Below are 16,032 nucleotides of genomic sequence, written 5' to 3'. Positions count from 1 at the left end.
TACCGTTCTTAATGTCAAGAGTGCCAGAATACTCAGTTTGACTTGAAATGCTGTAGGGTGTCATTAGCCCCGTGTGGTTTAGGCAGGTAATTGAGTTAGTGGAGCAGCAGGGTGACATTTGGAATGTGTGTAGACGCAGGGGAGGAGCAGCTTTGGGATGGAAGGCATATCCTGCATGGTGGACAGTCCACACCTGCATCATTTAGAGGCTCGTGAATCACTTAGGAGGCCCCAAATCTACCCATTGAGGACTTTTGTCCACCTCTCTCGGAGTTTCTCAATGTGTTTTTGTTTCCCTCTGCTGCTTCCTTTTCTTGAACTCTTCAACTCCTACGCCCCCAGAATGGCCCTTCCTTTCCTCTGCCGTGGACTGGGATTACTTGGGAACTGGCTTTAGCTCCCACCCTAGAGGGGGTGGGCACAGCCCTTCTGCTTAGGGGACTCATCCCCCAGGCAGTTCAGCCTCCTGGAGGACAGGCGTTGGTCCAGTCGTTCCTTTCCTTGCGTTGGTCCAGTCGTTCCTTTCCTTGCTCCCCTTGCTCTTCCCGCAGAGGGTCCTTCCTGGTGCTGCTCCTGAGGGAATGCTTCCGAGACCTGAGCTGGCTGGCACTCATCCATAGCATCCGTGGGGAGGCGGGGCTGCTGGTGACGAGTATCGTCCCGAAGACCCCGTTTTTCTGGGCCATGCACATCACTGAGGTATGGACTGGTGGTTGGCCCCCTCAGGCTCCTGTGCCTTCCTGCGTGGCTTCCCTAGGGTGGGGATGGCGACGGGACTGGTCAGTGGTGGAGATGCAGGGTAACTACAGTCTGATCCTGGGTTAAGTCTCGTTCTCTCTCCCACCTCATACCTGATGGCCTTGGGACGGATTAGCGGTGCTAACATAACAGGTGACGTCTACAGAGGCAGATTTGTAATGCAGTGCAGGCAGTGGGGCCGTTGCGTTTTGCACCCCACAGGCTCTGCACCAGAACATGCAGGCTCTGTTTAGCACCCTGGCTCAGGCAGAGGAGCAGCAGCCCTACCTGGAGGGCTCCACCGTTACGCGCGGGACTCGCTGTCTGGCAGAGTACCACCTGGGGGATTATGGACACGCCTGGAACAGGTGTGTGCCTGGGCAGGGGTAGAGTCTATGGGAGAGGTGTGCAGGGAAAATGCTCCCTTCTTGCATTCTCTTCCTTTGGGCTCTGGTTTTTTTTCCTGTGGCTTCTTCTCTCAAAATCATCTTTATCCTTATTTCCTCACTCAAGGATTGGGGAGAAACAGAGCAAACTCGCTCTTCCTCCCTCCTACCTCCACTTTCACATCCACTTTGTTGAGGACTGCTGTGCATGGCACTAGGCGGAATGATTGTCCTCTTTCTCTTTTCCTCTGCCAGGTGTTGGGTGCTGGACAGGGTGGACACCTGGGCTGTGGTCATGTTCATTGATTTTGGACAGTTGGCCACCATCCCTGTGCAGTCTCTGCGCAGCCTAGACAGCGACGACTTCTGGACCATCCCACCCCTGACTCAGCCATTCATGCTGGAGAAAGGTGAGACATCTTCTCTCTTCCTCCCAAGGGTTTCAGGGACAGGAGAAGCCATGGTTGCTTCTGGGTCCTGAACAGGAAACAGCATAGTGGGCGGCCAAGGTGCTTCAGTCTCTCTTTCCACCCAACCCCAGTTTTCAGCATATGACCCCTGCAAAGCTGCCTCTCAAGTGTTGGTTTTCATGCCTGGGATCTGGAGCCCAAGATCCCAACAGGGACCTCAGATGCTGCCCAAAGGCTGAGTTCTCTGGAAGGGGAGAGAAGAGGGCAGATTTCCCACCCCTGCTTCCACCAGAGCTGCTCAGCTTTCATCTGTTTTACATACTTGGCGTGTTGCTTCAGATTTCACTGGAAAAAGATTCTGCCATAGAAGAAAACTAGCACTCGAATGCCAGTGCTAGACGCCAGAGCACAGCACTTAGCACTGCACTCTCCTAATGTGATTCATTTAGCTTCAGACACCTGTGGATTTCTCCATAGGTGGAAATGAAGAGGCCCCTTCTCAAGATCGAAGTTAGGTGAAATGTAAAAGGATGAAAGAATGTTTTAGGGGGCAGTCAGGAGAAGTGGAGGTGAAGAAGCATACATACACATACACAGGAAGTAAGATGGAAAAGTTTTATTTAAAAAATTTCTTTTTTTTTCAGAGGCAGGGTCTCACTCTGTTGCTCATGCTGGAGTGCAGTGGCATAATCATAACTCATTGCAGCCTCAAACTCCTGGGCTCAAGCAATCCTTCCACCTTGGCCTCTCAAAGTGCTGGGATGACAGGCATGAGCTGCCGTGCTTAGCTGAGATGGAAACGTTTTATAGACAAACTAAGTCTTTTTTTTTTTTTTGAGATGGAGTCTCGTTCTGTCGCCCAGGCTGGAGTGCAGAGGCGCAATCTTGGCTCACTGCAACCTCCGCCTCCCAAGTTCACACAATTCTCCCGCCTCAGCCTCCCAATTCCAGGCACGCACCACCACACCCGGCTAATTTTTTTTTTTTTTTTTTTTTTTTTTTTAGTGTAGAGTGGGGTTTCACTATGTTGTCCAGACTGGTCTCGAACTCCTGACCTCGTGATCCGCCCACCTCGGCCTCCCAAAGTGCTGGGATTACAGCTGTGAGCCACCGTGCCCAGCCCTCAGACAAACTAAGTCTTGAGATGGAGTCTTGCTCTGTCGCCCAGGCTGGAGTGCAGTGGCGTGATCTCAGCTCACTGCAACTTCTGCCTCCCGGGATCAAGCGATTCTCCTGCCTCGGCCTCCTGGGTAGCTGAGATTACAGGCATGTGCTACTATGCCTGGCTAATTTTTATATTTTTAATAGCGACGGGGTTTCACTGTGTTGGTCAGGCTGGTCTCGAACTCCTGACCTCGTGATCTGCCCGCCTCGGCCTCCCAAAGTGTTGGGATTACAGGTGCGAGCCACCGCACCCGGCCAAAATATATATATATATATATATATATATATATATATATATATATATATATATAATATATAATGTAATTTATATATTACGTATATATTATATATATTATGTAATATATATAATATATTATGTAACATATAATATATAATATGTAATATATATTATATATATATTTAAAGATGGAAAGGCATCTCCCAATTGTGCAGGGCCAAGGCTTCCTGGGAGGCTGGTGGGGCTTGTGCCCAGTGGGCAGGGAGCACCACCCAGAGGTTGTCTTGGGTCATTGCATGAAGAGGGTCCCTGCTGCCCAGGCTGGGAACAGCCAGGCATCAGGAGCTTCTTCAGGTGACCCAGGGAAGAGGAGCTTCCTGTTTCAAAGTGCAGCTCCCAGCCTGTCAGAAGGGCCAGAGTCCCCAACCCAGAGATAAGTCAGACAAGCGTCAGTTTTCCTCCCTTTATGGATGAGGAAAATACAGCTCAGAAAAGTGAAATGAACTCATACTTAATAGCAAGAAAATGGCATAGCTGGGGATGAAACCTAGGTCTGACTCTTAGTGATTCAGTGTCATACATACAAACAGTCCCAGAGTTTGGGGACTCTGGTGGGATGGTGGGAGTTGCGTGAGGGACGACATCCTGGGGAAAGGTGGGTTTTTGGTGAGCTCCCTGCCTGGTTCCAGCGTGTAAGAGTGCTTGCGTCTCACGGTGAAAACCTCTCTGGTTTTAACCTTCTTCTATCCAGCCGGAACTCTCAGAGCAGAGTTCAGTGAACGTGATTTTCTGTCCCCAGTAGAATTTCTCATTAAAAATCCCAGATCCCTGTAATTATTTTAACAAGTGCCTCCTCCCTTTATCTGCTGTTATTTTGCCCTCCCCCTATGCTACCTTTTCAGCATTTATCATCTCATTTGATCCTGGCAGCAGGGATTTAGCAGGAACTAGCAGAGACTTGCTGGTTGGAGCTGGTTGGCGGCCAGAGCACTTTCCCTGCAGCCCCCGCCTTTTGCTTCCCTCCTTTGCTCCTCCTGCCCAACCCCGTGCCACTGAGGTTTTGTTGTTGTGTCTTGTTTTGCAGACATTTTGAGTTCGTATGAGGTTGTCCATCGAATCCTCAAAGGGAAAATCACTGGTGCTTTGAACTCGGCGGTAACTGCTCCTGCATCTAACTTGGCTGTTGTCCCTCCACTCCTGCCCTTGGGGTGTCTGCAGCAGGCTGCTGCCTAGGCCTGGACACAGTATTTACCTGGCATTCTTTTAGATCAAACGAACTGGTTATCTGAGGGGTTGGGTGAACTGGCTGGGGTGGGCCTTCCTTCCCACCAAGGCTTTGTCTTTCTCTTCCAGTCGCACATCCTAAAGTTTGAAGAGTCTAAATAACGGGGCTTCCCTCAGCATGTTCCCTCTCCTGTTTGCCACGGATCCAGAGGCCACCTGCCCTGTCTTCTCGTACCCCTTTCACTCTTGAGGCCTGGGAGGTGAAAAAGACCAGACTGTGCCCAGGATTGATTCAATTTTGCTTTTACTCCCAGCTTCCCTCTCAAAAGAGAGTGAAGTCTCATTTGTCATGTGTCTTCAGTTCCCCAACTTGGCATGAACATTTGAACCAAACATAGGAAACTACCATTAGGTTGAAAGCCTGAGGCAGCTGGGATGGTCTTTCTTGTGTCTCTTCTTTGCACCCCAGAGCATGATATAAGTGGTCCTAACAGATTCTGGATAATGGAGAAGCCCTCTGCTGGTTTTCCTGGCATTCCATGTAGAATAGGTAGAGAATATTTAACCAATGAGCAAATAAATGTTGGCATGTTTCATGAGTTTGGAGTGATTGATACTTCTTTCCAGCCACCCTTCCACTGCCCTGCCGTGCCCTCTAAAACTGCTGCAGTGAGATTAGAGCCTGCCAGTGTGGGCTCTGGGCCATGCAAACCCTGCCTGGGATATAGATACATGTTTGAAGTGTAGGGGAACAACCTAAGAGTTAGTTTCATTTCTCCTTGCCTTCTAAGTGGGAGAAGAAAATTGTTTCATGATGATATGGCCTTGTTTCTTTTTTATACTTTGTACTTTATTAGAACCCTAAACTTAAGGTCATAAAAGGGATGCTGGGTTTGGCAAGAAAAATGGAGGATTCTCTTAGAGTTAGTTGGTGTTATGCAACTCACAGGGGCAGGCACTTCCCTCTATGTCAAGTGAACAGGAACCCCACTGTTTCTTCAAATAATTTTATTAGAGCCAAACTATTTAAATAATTTTATTTGTTTCATCCTTTGGTAGATGAGAAAAATACATTACAAAATACATTATACAGAAGACAGCTCACAGTACACATTACTAAAAACACAATCTACATTCCAGCCAGGGCTGGTGGTAAGTTCAGAAGAAAGCCACAGAGGCCTTGAAAACCAGATTTCAGCTCTATGGAATGAATTTTCCCCTTATGTCCCGTCTTTATCTCAACCTCAGCATATGTTTTATTAGCACCCCTAATTAGGTGGGTGTGGGTAGAGTTAGAGCAGCATTGAGTGGGACTGGTGGACTCTCCATCCACCTAAAGCAGCAAACATTAAAAGTCCCTCAAAAGAAAAGGGGTAGGGGAGGGGAAAGAATGGCCAATGTGAAAATTGCTGTGTCTCAAAGCATTACAGAACTGCTCTAGCATCCTAGTTCCCAGGCAGTTGTCCCAAGTCTGGGTTTTCTGAGACTTGGGTCTTCACTTGGCCATCCTTGGCCTCTGTCATTTCACTCTTAATGAGAGCTGCTGGCCATCGTAGGTCCTAAGAGGCTGAGTCCCAGAAGCAAGCTTACAGACAAAGAGATGCAGGCAGCACCCGCTAGATGCAAAGTCATGCCCAAACTTTTACAACAGCAAGTACATACAACACAGCACTGACAGTTCCATCTCAGTACAGACTCCCCACCTCATCTTCCCTCCCTGGCAGTTCCTGAGCCTGGGGTAAGGACACAGGTGTATAGAACAACCCCCCTTAAAATGCTAACCCTTTCTAGTAGGACCCACCTTGTGGGAGTGGCTTGAAAGAATCCATAATTTCCCAAGCCAAACAAATTCAGAGCTAGGTCTGTTCTTTTTGATAAAGCCAAATGAAGCAAGATAGAGGGAGGTGAGCAAAGCTTACCAATGATCACCATCCAGTGCTGGTTAGAAGCCACTTTCCAGGAGAGGAACCAATGAACAGCGAAGAGTTGCAGCCACACAGCTGAGATCAGAAAAGACCACATACACACTTGGAGACTGTGTCCCCATCCCCACTCAATTCATTCAAAAGGAATTCTACGAAGCAGCCTCTTGAGCCTCATTTTCTTTCTTTTTCTTAGAAATTTGAAAACATCTGTGACTAGAAAAGTAGTCCTAAGAATTAACACCATCGTTTCAGCCTACCACACTGTAGTTTGGCAGGCCAGGCTCTGCATTCCAAGGGGGCAAGTGCTGGTTGCTCCAGAGGCCTTGAGGAGAAATCTAGGGGCAGACCAGGTGTGTGCTTCAGCTCCAAGTTTCTCTTGCTTTAGCAGCAAAATGCAGCCTCTCATCTCTACCAAAGCAACAGTGGACTCGTACCCCTCCCCACCTCCCAAGTAGTTCAGGGGATGGGGTGGGATGTGCGAATAAAAATAAAGATGAGTCAAGACCAGCATCTTCAAATTAACAAACTGTAATTGTTTTCCCAAAGATACATTTTTTTCATACACATCCATCATACACTGTAACCAAAAAAAGCAGTGTACATGAAATAAGAGAAAATAAATTAAAAATCCATAGCATAGGTAAGGAGGCTCTAGTCTGGAGCACAGCTGAGTTTCCAGCAATATAAGGAGGCTTGAAAGTTTCTTTTATAAGAATGCCTGCTAGCAAGGGTTCCAGCAAGGTGGTTGGTTGGTCTGTAAGTCAGTCTTGAGTACTTGAAACAGTTCTGTGTTTGTTTTTTTTCCTTAGCGTTTAGAATAGCCATCATTGTCCTGCAATAGGCAGAGCTATCACGTCCAGGAAAAATGAGGGAGGGAACCACAGAGGCAGCGTGAGATCCAAATACAGCATTCAAAGGTAATTGGTCCAGTGGTGCCTGGGGAGGGAGGAAGGGTGATACTCCAGGGTTAGCCGTCTTCTTTTGGGGGTGTGTACCAGCCTGCAAAGAAATGGAATGGTCAGTGAGGTGAAGGTTCAGGCCCACCCTCCCTGTCCTGCCCCAATCCCTGAAGACGTCTCCAGTGGCAGAGATAAGAGGATATTGGGGAGGGCTATGCTGTGTGGGGAGAGGTGTATGGGAAGCTGAGAGCCTGCATACCTGGAGATGAGAAGGGGGAATGATGTGCCCAACCTGAGATGATGGGAGAGTTAGATGAGCTTTTTCAAAAGGTGGTCGAGAAGGGGGTAGCACCAAGTTTATCGGTGATATGATCATTTTGGTGTGTTTCTGGAAGAGGTTGTGAATGTTAGCCACCGCCAGTCCCTCCTGGGAGAACTGGGGCAGGTGCTGTGTTAATGGGTGGTTGAGTATCAGAAACCAAAAGAAGGGGTTCTTGCTCTGTGGCTGGAAGTGAAAACCTGGGTGTGGCAAGTGTCCGAATCTCCTGAGTCCTGGCTCCAGCCTCACCGTTTTTTTCGTGGATCTGCACCAAGGACTTGTAGGACTGCTGTGCTCTTGTCAGACTGTATTGAGACTGGGGAGAGGAAGCCACCAGATCAGGCCATGGCTAGCTGTGGCCTTACTGCCCCTCACCTTCTGCAGGCTGTCACCCAGAGACCCCAGAGTCCCAGCTCCCAGCACTGTGGTCTAGTAAAACACTAAGTACCCTCCACCTTCGAGGTCCCTTGGAGGCATAATCCCATAGTCTTCCTTTTCCAGACCCGAAACCTCCCAAAAGTCCTAGGGGTGCCCCTAGGGGCCAAGGCACAGTTGTTCCATTGTGGGCACCCTAGGCCCTCTCATCCAATGCCACCAGCCCGGGGGCCTTATGCTCATTCCTCTAAAGAAGGCAGCCTTGGCCTGCTAGTGGCCCCAAGTGTACTTGGCTCCACCCAGCCCCACCAGCCCCAGGACCAGGATCCTTACTTTGTTGGCTCCAAACTGCACTCGTGCTTTCCCCTTCACCAGTGTGGCACTGATCTGCATGATCACTGACTCTATGGAGTAGGCACTGCTCCAGCCCTGGGTGAAGGGAAGGACAAGGCAAGCAGGTCCAGACGGAGCTTCCAGAGAACCCTCATGCTTGTCCTCTGGGCAATCAGCTGTGTCTATAGGAGGGCCCTTGCCCTTTGCTCCCAGCACTGCCACCACCTGTCTGTCTAGGTCAGTGGGTGCAGACCCAGCCCAGCAGAATGAAAGGGCCACATCATGTCTATCACCCAGCCCGTAGGGGTGTGTGCTGTAAAGCTCAGACAATCCCCGCCCAGGCCGGCCTGGCCAAGGAGGAGAGACAGGCTCACCTGTTTGGTGAGAAGTTCCATGCAGATGGCCCCTCCGCCCAGAACATACCTGCATGAGAAAGGTTAGTCAGCTGTGCCTGACAAAATCTCCAAGTCTCTTCCCCGCCCTCTGCCAGAGGAGATGCCCTCCTCCGCATGCCAGCCACTCACCCTCCAGAGAGGACTGGAGACACAACCCTGACAAATGGTGGGTCAAAGGGAAAGTTATCCTGAGAGAGAGAGAGAGAGACGACAATCAGGGGAGGGAGGCCAGCATCCTCCACAGGACTGTCAGGCAGACTGGGCAGCCTAGGCCAGAGGGAGAGACTGGAAAAGAAAAGTCTTACTTTAAAGGAAAAGTTAAGTAGAATGAAGTCGGCTCCTTCTTTCTCTTTGAGGATCTGGAGATCGTTGTGCAAAGCGCTGTCCTGGTCAACTCTAAGAAGCAACAAGCCTGGGCTCAGATGCCTGGTTCCACCTCAGGAGCTTCATAAGGGCTCCCCTGCCCTGGCTGGCAGCAGACCACCAAACCACTGCCCACACCCGCTCCGGGACCCTGAATGAAAATGCTGGATGGGGCTGCCCTGGAGATCCCACCACAGTAGCCCCACTCACACTCCTCAACTTCCTCTCCAATCCCAGAGTCCCCACTCACTTGAGGAGTTTGACATTCCAATCATACAGACTGTCATTCACGAGTTCGACTGCATAGTTTCCTGGAAGGAGGGAAAAAACAGGTGTTAGTAGGATGGTCCAGGTGGTGAGTGGTCTCTAATGCAGACCCCTTTCCCAGACTGAGAGAAAAAGATCAACAGCTCTAGGTTCACCACAGATGGACATGCAACCAAGCCACTGGCTTGAGGAGCTCCATTCTTGGCCTGAGAAGTTCATAAGCACTCCTGGACCCCAGAACCTCTTGGGCCCCTTGCCACCATACCCTTCTTTATGGGTGACTCTTGTGCAGGCCCCTCTCTGGGGCAAACTCACCGCCTTTGAAACTCTGTGATCGGTATATATCCCTGAGCTCCTTCATCAGCCGGTCAGTGGCCTGCACCGAGCCAGACACTGCACCCTGTGAGGGACGGATGACAGGAACATTCCTTGGTCGTGTGGTTTATAAACACACGTTAGACCTTAGGGGCAGTCTGGCAGCTTGCCCAGGATTTAAGAAAGGATTAGGCACAAAAAAGGAGTCTGCTCTCCATACTGAGATGCGATGGCCTACTACTTCCCAGCCATTTCCCACCAACCCCTTCACCAGCCTCTCTCTAGAAGGCACGTACATTTAAGTAATCTTGCCTCTGGTTCTTTTTAATTTTCTCTAGGATGGCCAAGTTTTCTTTTCCAATGCCATCATCTTCAGATTTCTTGCCCTCAGCCGGCTCTTCCTCTTTCATTTCATAGTGATCTAAGTCTTCTGTGTCCTGGAGGAGGTGTGGGGTGGGAGTGAAAAGAAAAGGAAAAAAACCGACACAGGTTAGAGAATGACCATCACCTTCCCAGTCCCATTTGGCGAAGAGCCAAAAGTTAAAGTGAAGCAGTCCATCTAGCAGTCTTATAAACGCAACGTGCTTTCCATTTTTAGAACAATTTCCAGCCCCATTCCCTCCACAGTCTAAATCTTCAGCTCTCAAGCTACAGCAAGGACTTCGGAAACGAGCAGAGCTGCAGCTGAGATCGAGGCAGGGACTTAGCCCTCTTGTTTCCTGGACTGACCCTGCTCCAACTGTTCCTAAAACTCCCTTGGCAGCAGAAACTCTTCCCTAATTCCTAGCAGAAATGACTTGGGCCTGACCCTGTGACTCAAAGCTCATGTTTCACCAGGTGACTATTGCACCCGGGAGTTCTCAGGGCCCCAAGCCTAAAGGAGAAACCTGAATCATTACATCTCCTCTCCTCGCTACAAATGCAGGGCATGAATCAGGTATGCAGAGGCACGCACTGCCAGATGAAAATGAGAAAGGATGTCCAGAGAGATATATGGAAGAGGTCAAGAACAGAATTAGCCCCTTATTCATCCTGCTCTAAGTGAGCAAGCAACTAGCTCACTGAGCATAGGGAAGGAGGAGAACCTATGTAGGGTTCAGCCCCTCAGCCAGATGTTGGGGGTGTGGCCCAGAGGGCTGTCCACTATCTGGGAGGAGTAAATTTCATGTCGTCAGCCCTTTGCCAGTCTCAAGAACCTTACAGGGTTATAGAACCTGGGATATTAATCTAATGCTAGGAAATAAAAGTAATCAGAGTGATCTCCCCATATCTGGCAGGACATACCTAATTACCACACCAGCAGGTAATGTCTACTGAGTGTTTATTACATGCCAGGTTCTGTCCTAGGTGCCGCAGATACTAGCTCATTTCATTCTTACCACCACCACTCATTATTCTATCATTATCCATTTTATAGATGCGGAAGCTGAGTCTAGTGAGATCAATTATCATGCCCAAAGTCACAGCTCTTAGCAGAGCTAAGATTCAGTCAAGTTCTGTCTAGCTCTAAAGCTCAAATTCCTAACCATGATTTTATATTCTGTATGTTTTTAGAGAATATATCAGATAGATTGTTCAGCATTTATCATGTATCATCTGAAGCATTTTATATATAACACCTCATTTAATCTCAAGACAACCATATGCAGTAGGTATTATAATCCTACTTTATAGATAAAAAAACTGTAGCTTAGTGAGATTACATAAAATTCCTCAATTAGGATAGCTAGGATGCAAACACAGGTTTGTTGGACTCCAAAGCCATTTGAAATTAACTTACCCAGTATTTGGTTTGAACTGTGCTGCACCTGTCTTCAGTGGTTGGATATGGGTGCCCTGTCTCCTCTACTACACTGGCTATTCCTCCAGGTCAGTAAATCTGTCTTTATTCCTTTGATATTTTTCTCTCTCCAGTTCTAGATTGGAGTTCTGGATATGGGTACCAATGTTGCTGACTGCAAGAGCTTCCAGCCAATGCCACCTCAGGGGGCAAGCCTACCTCAGGCATCTCCTCATCTTCATCTTCTGAAGACACGTCTTCCTGTGTGCACTGCAGCAAGGAGGGGAAAGATGGGATCAGAGCCCCAGTGGCTTGCTAGAATGCAGCCTCCAACCTACTCCCCTGAGCCCCCAGGTCTGGAAGTTGTGCGCCTGCCTGTAATACTGCCAGTCTCTCCACCAGCCAGATCTGAGTGGAAGCAACAGCCCAGGGAATGGCTTTGCTACCAGCCCATTATTTTTCACCTATGACTGCCAAAGAATAAAAGAAAAGCAAAATGGCTGTCTCTGTCACCCACCTCCTAAATCCTAGTTTAATTTTCCTAAGAGCCCCTCCTTTACTTGATCTTCTTTAGACTGATATTGCATTCTTGGTTCTCACCAAGGGGCCTGGGTCCCCAGTGGCCACCAACTGTTATTGCTAAGATAATAGTAAAAATTCCCCCGCTCCCTTTCAACATTTGGGATGCTGCCCATGAGAATGAATTTTGATATCAGAGATGAAGCTACCAGTGCCCCATTTAGCAAAAGAAGATTCCCATCTGGAGAAGAACGAGGGTGAGAGTCATAAGACGTGTATGTTTTTGGAAGCCGGTGGGGATGGAGAGAAACTACTGATTTGTCTCAATTATTTACTGAGTACCCTGTGGGGCAACTCTGCACAACAGGGCCCGAGGCTCCTCAGCTGCTCACCTGCTCTGCTGGCAAGGGTTGATCCAACATCTCCACATCTGGATGCTGAGGGAGGTTATAGAGTTTACACAGGTCGGAGATGATCCTCTTCAGATGCTGCAATAGCTACAGGTAGGGGAGCACAGAGACATCAATTCCTTCCCCACTCCAATCTGGATAAGTGCATGGATGAGCTCTTAGTTCGGGCCCCACACCAATAACTAGTTCTCTAAGCCTTATGGGCCATGTGGCTGTGGGAATGAGTCTCCTGATGGACCAATCCCAGGGCCGATGCAGGGTCTCCCTCTGGCTTCAGTAAGCAACTCCCCCGAGAGGTCATCCCCTAAATGTTTAGCTGTGTACCGTCCACTTTTCAGGATCCCTTTCACAGGATGCCTTTGTGGCATGGGCCTCATAAGAACAAAATGTACCCCTACCCTGTGGCCCCCTCACCAGAGTATTCCCTTTCTTTATGTCCACCAGCCTCTCCAAGACAGCAGCCAAGTTAGGGTCATCAGACTCCACCGACCAGATGGGGGGCACAGCAGGGTATGACTCCTGAAGGGAAAAGAGCAATAAGAGCAATCAAAATGGGTGACTCTGGGAAAAGCCAGATTTTGCCTGTCCTTTTCCCCCCAAGACTTCTAGCCCCTTTGCTTCCCACCCCCACCCCCTACACACACATAAAAGCCCAACTTAGGTCAGCATCTAACCAAGCAGCTTCACAACAAATTCTAAACTGGAAGAAAAACAGTCCCTGGGAAGACCCTTTCCGAGAAGCAGACTGAAACCTTTTCTTTCTTTCCTCGAGAGTACAAACCAGGAAACCTAGCACAGCCAAACTTGGCTAACAGCGAAGGGGGACTCCTCATCTCCTGCACTGCCTATACAAGTTCTAGACTTCAAGTTCTCCCTGGACCCAGAACAGTCCTCCAAGCTTGCTTTTCAAACTCCAGAATCGGCTGAGGAAGGGATCACCTCATCACAATGACACTGAAGTGAAAAAAGCAGAGTTCAGTAGGGAAGAAGTATAAAAACTAGACTGTATCTCCAGAACCCAAGAGTAAAAGGGTACTGGCAAGAATCTACCCACACCACTTCCAGAAGAGCCCCTCAAAAACCAATTCTCCCCACCTCTCCCTTGGGAACCTGCCACCTTCTCAGTCCAGGCGTGGGCTGTAGGGCTCCACATGGCAGGCTGGGAGAAAGAAGCCTACGCTACTGACATTCCCAGCATTCCTGAGCCACTGGTGCCAAATGCAGCCTGACCAGACTCCCTCTCTGCCCAAACCAAGGGGGCTAGTTTAGGCCAAGTCTCCTTTATAGCCATGGGGAGTTTGGCTGAGGACCCCCTAAATTTAACTTCCTGCCAGGGACAAACGCAGTAAATGGCCTCTGGCAACAGAAAGAGCAGCTGGATAGGGGCAAACCTACCCTTAAGGAATTAGAAGCTTAATTCAGGAACAAAATTAACTCGAGGTTCCCACACAAGCCAGGGAAACCTTATCCACCTCTACTGGGTATCTTAGCATTGCCATGACTCTAATCCTCAATGCTGGAGGAAAAATAATTATCAAAGATGCCCAAGTCTTAGCCACTCCTAGTCCTTCAATTTTAACTTTCTAGCAGGAAAAAAGAAATGAAAGAGAAATGGGACATATGAGTTTTGGTGGGGCACCAATCAATCCAAACTGAGGCTTTACCTCACCAAATCTTAACTTGGTTTGATTGAGAAAACGGACAGAAAACACCAGTAAGTTGAATTCAGGCCCCCAAGTAGCAGAGAATTCACAACTCTGCCTTTCCCCAGGCTACTCCGATTAGGTCTGCCTGCCTGGATAAAGTACTGTCTGCTAGCATTTCAGCTACTGCTCCGGTAGAGAGAATACCATCACAGCAGGTAACATCAACCAATATAAGTGCTATAGCATGCAGTACCAGACATTCCCAAATTAGCAGAAGCCAATTCTCTGTTCAAGGGATGTCTGAGGGTAGACCAGGCAGGAGACATGTAAGGTGTATGCCTAGGATGGAATGACGCTCACAGGGGAGAAATGCAACTGTTACTGCTTAGAATAAATGGGGGTAGCCCTCGCACATCACATCACTATCATTACCAGGAAAAGCAACAACCCAGGGCAAATGGACAAATCCATAGGGAACAGGGAGGGGAGTGGCAGAACTGCTACCAGCTGAGGCAAAAAGAGGAGAGTTAGAGGTTACACCAGAAAAAGAATCCAAAGGAGAGAAGGAAGAGGAGTCAATGAATTGCAAACTATCACTTGGTGAAGTTGAGAGAGCAAGAGGGTCTGCATGAGGGATGCCTAGGCGGGGATCCCACAGGTGGCAACCTCCTAAGTCAGAGGTACTACTGAGAAGGGGGCATCGCTGAAATGTGCAGTGAGTTTCAGGCCAGGTCTTTGCAGTTAGGGTCAGTGCCGAGGCCTAAAACCTTGAAATAAGAGTAAGGGGAAGAAAGACGCATTCCTAGGTGGCAAGGTAAAGTTGTGGAGGAGTAGCCAAAAAGAGCCAAAATCATGAACCTTGGGATGTGGGTGGGTTCGTGGAAACGGGTAGTCTAGGCGCCATATGTCGGGGTGTCCCTTGCTATTGGGGTCAATGGTAGAGATTCTGGGTGCACTGCATAACCTCAACCAGCAGAAACAAATGTAACCTGGAGAGAAAGAACTGAGCCCTGAGAGGGGCTTCGGCCTCCCAGGTCCTTCGAGAGCAAAAAGCTGGATGGAGTGATCCTGGGTCCCTGACAAGGGGCCCCCACAGAGGCGCACGCGAGGGGGTCCTCACCGTGATGTTGCAGTGGATGCGGACAGGATCCCCAGGCACCGACCCCCGTGGGGGGAGATGCGGTCCGGGCGCGGCCCCCGCCCCGGCCCCTCCGGCCCCAGCCAGCAGGAACTCGCAGCTCAGCTCGTCCAGGCAGGCGCTGGCAATGCGGAAGCGCTCGTGGCCGCGGTGGAAGATGGACTCGAGCAGCTTCAGCTCTCGCCTCAGGCAGGGCCCCGGCCCCGGGCCCCCCCCTGGGCCGCCCCCGGCCCCCGGCGCCGCCCCCTGGCCCCCCAGCTGCTGCCCCGGCCCCGGCTGCTGCTGCCCCTGCGGCTGCGGCTGCTGCATCCTCCGCTCCGCTCCGCTCCGGGGCCGGCGGGCCGGGAGCCTCCGGCCTGCGCTCCGGGCTCCGCCGCCGCCGCCGCCGCCGCCGCGGTCCGCACTTCCTGATCCCCCCTTCGCCAAGATGGCGCCGCCGCCACCTCCGGGACAGGCCCCCCCCTCCGCTCGCTGGCCCCCCCAGCCGCCGGAAGCCGCGCGCCCCTCCTCCTCCTCCTAGGCGGCCCCGCCTCCGTCCCCCTCACGTGACTTCCCTGCTCTGGCCTCCTCCACGTGATCTCTCCGTCTTTCCCGCCCCCCTGTTCTCGCCTGCCACCCTCCACATGTGACCCGGGGCCTGGGGCTTGCCTCTGTGGGCGCCTCAGTGCGTGTTTGCGTACGTCGTGCGTGCTTGCGCGCGACGCCCCTTCGCCTGCGCTCCCCTCTCACGTGACTCGGTGCCGCGTGCTCCCAGGGGCTACCCGCGCAGGACGCTGTTTCCTGCCGCGGGCGCCGCTTCCCCCGCCCCCGAGCCGTGGCGAGCGTGCCCGGCACTCCATGGACAGAGAAGAAAGAAGTGCTGTCTTCCCCGTGCAGTCTTTATCCTGCTCCCACATGCTGGTCTTCGGCGCAGGATCCTGGAGCCTCTGCTCCCCGTGGGGGTGGGCATGCTGTGTCTTCACACTCGGGTGGGTGGTCGGGGTAGGAGCCGGGAACCGGAATGGAAGAGGCGTGGATTCTCGTCCCAGCCCTGGCTCTGATGGCGTTTTGTGACCTTGGGTTAACCACTTTCCCGCCGAGTCTCAGTTTCCTCATCTGTACAATGGCTCTCATGAGAATGATGCCTGTTTTTCCTATTGCCAGGGAGGGATTCGATGCGAGGACACCATAAAATGAGGAATGATAATA

The 16,032-nt window shown here is 50.6% G+C and overlaps 2 protein-coding genes across 9 annotated transcripts in view; one reads left to right on the top strand and one right to left on the bottom strand.

The window, feature by feature from the left end:
* The window catches only part of TDRD10 (tudor domain containing 10), a 46,072-nt gene extending 41,313 nt beyond the window's left edge, over positions 1-4,759 (top strand). For 5 of the 8 annotated variants that reach the window (XM_016927968.4, XM_063813113.1, XM_063813096.1 and 2 more), the window contains 5 exons: positions 552-699; positions 961-1,106; positions 1,380-1,534; positions 4,021-4,091; positions 4,290-4,759. In XM_016927968.4, coding sequence (XP_016783457.1) covers positions 552-699; positions 961-1,106; positions 1,380-1,534; positions 4,021-4,091; positions 4,290-4,322 — 553 coding nt within the window. In that variant the 3' untranslated portion in view covers positions 4,323-4,759. Of the gene's footprint in view, positions 1-551; positions 700-960; positions 1,107-1,379; positions 1,535-4,020; positions 4,261-4,289 lie in introns of those variants that run through there. The other 3 variants (XM_016927957.4, XM_016927974.4, XM_016927972.4) reach the window with 1 other exon arrangement.
* Positions 4,760-6,597: 1,838 nt separating this feature from the next.
* On the bottom strand, positions 6,598-15,297 carry UBE2Q1 (ubiquitin conjugating enzyme E2 Q1). The gene is made up of 13 exons (XM_001152268.6): positions 14,827-15,297; positions 12,475-12,579; positions 12,043-12,147; positions 11,351-11,401; positions 9,648-9,788; positions 9,352-9,436; positions 9,020-9,080; positions 8,712-8,802; positions 8,536-8,594; positions 8,386-8,434; positions 8,012-8,107; positions 7,553-7,619; positions 6,598-7,084 (listed from the first exon to the last, which is right to left on the bottom strand). The coding sequence occupies exons 1-13, from the start codon at positions 15,151-15,153 to the stop codon at positions 7,053-7,055; spliced, it is 1,269 nt and encodes a 422-aa protein (XP_001152268.1). The 5' UTR covers positions 15,154-15,297; the 3' UTR covers positions 6,598-7,052.
* Between the last annotated feature and the right edge of the window lie 735 nt (positions 15,298-16,032).

Source organism: Pan troglodytes, chromosome 1, assembly GCF_028858775.2.
Source record: "Pan troglodytes isolate AG18354 chromosome 1, NHGRI_mPanTro3-v2.0_pri, whole genome shotgun sequence".
Lineage (NCBI taxonomy): Eukaryota > Metazoa > Chordata > Mammalia > Primates > Hominidae > Pan > Pan troglodytes.
Note: the sequence above shows the minus strand (reverse complement) of the source record. Positions and strands in the feature narration are given on the sequence as shown.

Coding starts and splice junctions, on each gene's coding strand:
- UBE2Q1 (XM_001152268.6), bottom strand. CDS start 15,153: ATGCAGCAGCCGCAGCCGCAGGGGCAGCAGCAGCCGGGGCCGGGGCAG. Junction 9,789..11,350: donor AAGATGAGGAGATGCCTGAG/GTAGGCTTGCCC, acceptor CACCTCCTCCAG/GACACAGAAGACTTAGATCA. Junction 9,437..9,647: donor AGAGGCAAGATTACTTAAAT/GTACGTGCCTTC, acceptor CGTCCCTCACAG/GGTGCAGTGTCTGGCTCGGT.